Source organism: Tupaia chinensis, unplaced genomic scaffold (assembly GCF_000334495.1).
Source record: "Tupaia chinensis unplaced genomic scaffold, TupChi_1.0 Scaffold000067_2, whole genome shotgun sequence".
NCBI classification, from domain to species: Eukaryota; Metazoa; Chordata; class Mammalia; order Scandentia; family Tupaiidae; genus Tupaia; species Tupaia belangeri.
Window position 1 is genome coordinate 618,725 of NW_006159527.1, and position 4,637 is coordinate 623,361.

The 4,637-nt window shown below is 52.1% G+C and overlaps 1 protein-coding gene across 3 annotated transcripts in view; it reads right to left on the minus strand.

The window, feature by feature from the left end:
- LIG1 (DNA ligase 1) overlaps positions 1 to 4,637 on the minus strand; it is a 39,955-nt gene that overhangs the window by 22,149 nt on the left and 13,169 nt on the right. For all 3 annotated transcript variants that reach the window (XM_006142194.2, XM_006142193.2, XM_006142195.2), the window contains 2 exons: positions 1,129 to 1,209; positions 675 to 731 (listed from right to left, as the gene is read on the minus strand). In XM_006142194.2, coding sequence (XP_006142256.1) covers positions 675 to 731; positions 1,129 to 1,209 — 138 coding nt within the window. The remainder of the gene's footprint in view (positions 1 to 674; positions 732 to 1,128; positions 1,210 to 4,637) is intronic.

Below are 4,637 nucleotides of genomic sequence, written 5' to 3' on the forward strand. Positions count from 1 at the left end.
CCCTCAGAAGAAATAAACTTAAAAAGAAAAAATGCTATAAGGGAAATAAAAAGGGCAGGAAACAGAATGAAGTGTGCCTTGTGGTAATGTTTACATAACCTACATACACAAGAGACAATGAACTAGGGGTGAAGGACAGGGAGAACGGGGCCGGGGACAGGCCCAGGCCCAGGCCCAGGCAGACTTGTGCACCAGGGCCAGTGTCAGTGTCGCTGGTATTGGGGGTTCTATGGGGAAGCTCTGAGAGTAAGAAGTGAGGTCCTCACTGTAACCAAGACCTTCCTTCCTTCCACTAATGTGGAGTCACACAAGCAAGTCTGAACTCACTGGTGACAACTCAGGATTAGGAATGACCAAACGTTTTCTGCAGTTCCTGCCGCCCGGAGGTGGAGCCTGTTTCCTTACCCCAGGAACCTGGGCTCCATGTGTCTTGCGCTTGACTACGAGAATGGGACAGAACCTAGAGAATGCTGCCAGGGGATTCCAAGCCTGGGCTCATGAGGACTTGCAGTCACTCTCATGACTGTGTCCAAGGTCTGGGATCATGTGCGTGAGTAGTGAAGCAGAAAGGATTAGGAGTGAGACAGTACTGACTGCCATGCAAGGGGGCAGAGCCAGGAGACGCTGCCCTCCCCCCAACAACCCTGGACACCCTGGCTAGCCTGCTTCCTTACCGGGCAGAAACCTCCTCGATTTTCTCAAACGTCCGGGCCACAGCCAAATATGGGACCCTGGTAAGGCAGAGAGAAGTGAGAGCCACTGTAGAGCCCAGCTGCTCCCCATCCAGCTGACCTCGCACAGATCCCAGGGACACAGCCCCGACAGAGCTGGTACACAGATCCTGGGGACAGCCCCGACAGAACCGGTACACAGATCCCAGGATAGCACCAACAGAGCCGGTACATAGATCCCGGGGACAGCCCCGACAGAGCTGGTACACAGATCCTGGGGACAGCCCTAACAGAGCCAGTTGCTCAAAGGCAGCCCTGCTCCCTGCCCAGGGCCATCTCTCTGTCCCACTCAAGGGGAGTATCCCTGATGGTGTACTCCAACTGCAGCCTCTGGTGGGAGAGCCTCCCACAGTGACGGGCACAGGAGAGAGGCAGGCTGGTAAGGAAGAAGTCTCACTTCTGGCCAGGTTTCCAGCAGGCATCTTCAATGGGATGGTAGTTGTTTTTGGCAGGATTGTAGCAGGCTGGATCCAGGGGGCTGTGGAGGCAAAGGGGGATTAAACTGGATACTCCTGTGTGAAGAGCAGTTGCTCCTCCAGCTAAGATTTACAGAGCACCCTGTGTGCCAGGCACCCGGTCCAGGTATATACAAGGGCAGACACGAACAGAAACAAGGTCTGTTAATCTGGAGCTCACTTTCCAGTGGGAGCCAGAAATAAAAATGTGGGGACATACAAATGATCACTCCTACCTCAGAGGGTGGTCAGGGAAAGCCTAAGAAGAGGTTCTGGGCGGGATGAGGTGAGCAGCAAACAGAGCTTGCAGAGCAGGGGGAAGAGCATTCCAGGCAGAGGGATCAGTGTGTACAAAAGCTCTGAGGTACAGGCAAGCGTGATGTGATATGTGAAGACCAGGAGGGTTGGTATGGTGGGGGCAGCAAAGAGGGAGGCGTGTGTGGTCACTGGTACCACGCTAAGTACACTACACCTATTCACCATCAGGCCTACCAGGTAGGGATTCTTCTAACTTCCTTTTCCAGATAAGGAAACGGGCACAGTGTTCAAGTAGCTCTCCCGTCACACAGCCGGTAAGTGGCACAGCTGTGGAGACTGCTCAACCTCGCTATTGTAAATACCTCCAGAGGTGCTGCACGCCGACACTGCATGTCACTACGGTCTGGACTTTGGAGGTGGCAGGGCTGAACGGGGTCGACTCTGCTTTGCCACTGACCAGCCTCCCTGCTCTGATCCCCAGTGTCTCCACCTACACAGAGGAGCTACCAAGAGTCCTTCCTAAAGCACGTCATCTTGGGGTTGAAGAAGAAACCACAGTGAGAGATTCCATTCCTGACAGCACTTGGTGCAGAGTATTTATAAAACAATGAGGGCACCTGGCCACAGGCTTGAGGGCACCTGGCCACAGGCTTGCATCTATTCTAACCTGAAGGCAAGAGGGTAGAAGGAAAGAGACTCGGGCTCTTCGGCTGATTCTGGTGCACAGGCAGGGCTGTGGGTGGCTGAGACAGCCAGAGCGAGAGCAGAGCTGTGTCCAGTAACACTTAGAAAGTGGAGATGCTATCGCAGCAATGCAGCAGGGCACACGGGCAAGGGATTCTAGGGCACACCCCAGCTGTGTGGCTTGAGCAAGGCACTAAAGTAAGTGGTGAAAACACAAATAATAGTAATGGTTAGTAGTTACCACTTGCTGAATATGGCCACAGCCAAGCCCTGGTCTAAACCCTTCAAATCTTCAGGAGGAAAGAGACTGAGAACAACTAGGTAATTTCTCTCAAGTCACCTTGCAGATAAAGGTAGAAATGGGATTCTCTAATACTGTCCTGTGGCCCAGCCTTGCCTTGTTAGCTCGGTGGGTAAGGGAGCTATCTACATGGCTGATAATGGTTTGAATCCTGGCCTCAGTGACTTGAAAAACCTAACAGGTACATTGCATGCATGGCCAGAATTCTGATGGGATGAAGCAATGGAGAAAGAAGGATTGTGGTGTGACCACTCCAGCAGGTTGAGTGCTCTCTATATGGCAAGCACACTTGTCCTCTACAATAAAAAAACACATACACAAGAAAACAAACAAACAAAAAACCCAAAACACTGCCCTGCCTCTATGCCTCATTTTCTCATCTACCAAGTAGGGACAACAGAATCTGCTCATAGCAGTGCTGCGAGGACACAGTGCAGTGAAATAGACTGTGTTCTCCCCAGTGCTCAGCACAGTTCACAGTGAAGGCTGTGCTGTCACTGACAGTCCCCAACTGAAAAGTGAAACAATGGGGGTCCTGAGGTTTAGCCATCTCCTAGAGGCAGTCATCAGACATGGTGGCAAGTGACCGTGTGAGGAATGGCATAAGAAAAACGGTCGAGTATCACTTGAAATAAAAACCAGAACATAGAGCTTGGTATGTAGTAGGATCTCAACTGTTAGAAAAATACACTGAGGGCCAGCCAGCCCTGCAGCCTAATGGTTAAGGGAGCCATATCCCACACGGTCAACTGTGGTTCAAGTCCTGTCCCAGTGGCTCAGGAAACACGCTGGTCTGTGGGGGAAGCACTTTACCATGTGACAGGAAATTTAAAAAAGCCTACTTCAAGAGGGCTGGGACACACAGCAGTTTTGATGGAGGAGGCACTAGGCTCCCCCAGCAGGAGCAGTGAAGAGCCTGAGGGGACACTGTGTAGGGCAGAGTGCGCTGAGCTCAGGGCTCCAAGCGGGAGCCAGCGTATCAGAAGCAGGGAGTGATGATGGAATTGGTGTGCTGAGGGAAACAGGAGGAGAATGGTGGTGCTAAGAGGCTGCACCATCAGGGAGGCAAGACCAGCACCCAAGAAACCTGAGAAGCCCAGATGGGGAATCCTAGATGCGCTTTTTTTTGTTGTTGTTGTTGTTGTTTTGTTTGTTTGTTTTTGTCATAGGGAGCATGTGCTCACTAGAGAGAGAGAAAAATATCCCTGAGGGGAGATGGCCATGCCACAATCCCTTCTCTATTTTCCTCTTGGGATTTTGGATGGACGGACGGACACTGGGACACACACACACACCCCCATTGTGATTTTCAAACCACCAGGTCCAGGACTCAAATTGTGGTCAATCATGTGGGAGTCCAGCACTTTAACCACCACACCACCTGCTGGTCCCATGGATGGGCATTTATTTATCTACCCACTCATTCAATCATTCACTCAACAAACCTTCAGCATGGCCTCCTATGTATGTACAGGATATTGTGGGAATCAGCCTAGGCGCCCTCTCATCAGAAAACTAACACAATCACAATGAAGAATTCATTTCTGAACAACCTTTTGGGTGTCCCACAATCACAGCGCCTTGTGAGCATCCTGGGGACCAGGTTGGGGTGGGTCCATTCCCACAGGCCACCCAGGACGCACTCAGTAGATTTCAACCCAAAGCAGATGTGCCTGGGGCTTACAGAAGAAACTAGGGCTGGTGGGTTCAGTGTGACATTAACAGAGGGGTCGGAAATGAAGCCAGAGAGGTGGGCAGGGGCCAGTGGCTAAAGGGCTGAGATTCTTTCCTGGGGGCACTGAGGAGCCATTAGCAGGGCAGGGTTGATGAGTGTCAGAAAGATCCCCCCAGGCCTTGGTGGGGGCAGTCAGAATGGAGGCCAGCAGTCAGGGCAGGGGCTGGCCTGACAGCTTGACGCACTCTGCCCCTTGCTTATTTTCATATAGCCCCAGAGCTAACAATGGTTTTTTTTTTTTTTTTGGAGAGATTTTCACTGTAGGGCGTGTGCGCTCGCCAGACAGAGAGAGACATAGAGACAGAAAGCGAGAAATCACCCCCCAGGGGGGATGGTCACGCTGCAATCCCTTCTCCTCCATTCTCCTCTCAGGATCTTGGGCACGCACGCACGCACACGCGCCCGGCGTGAGTTTTAAGCCACCGGGTCCAGGACACGAACCGCGGTCGACTACGTGGGAGTCCAGCGACATA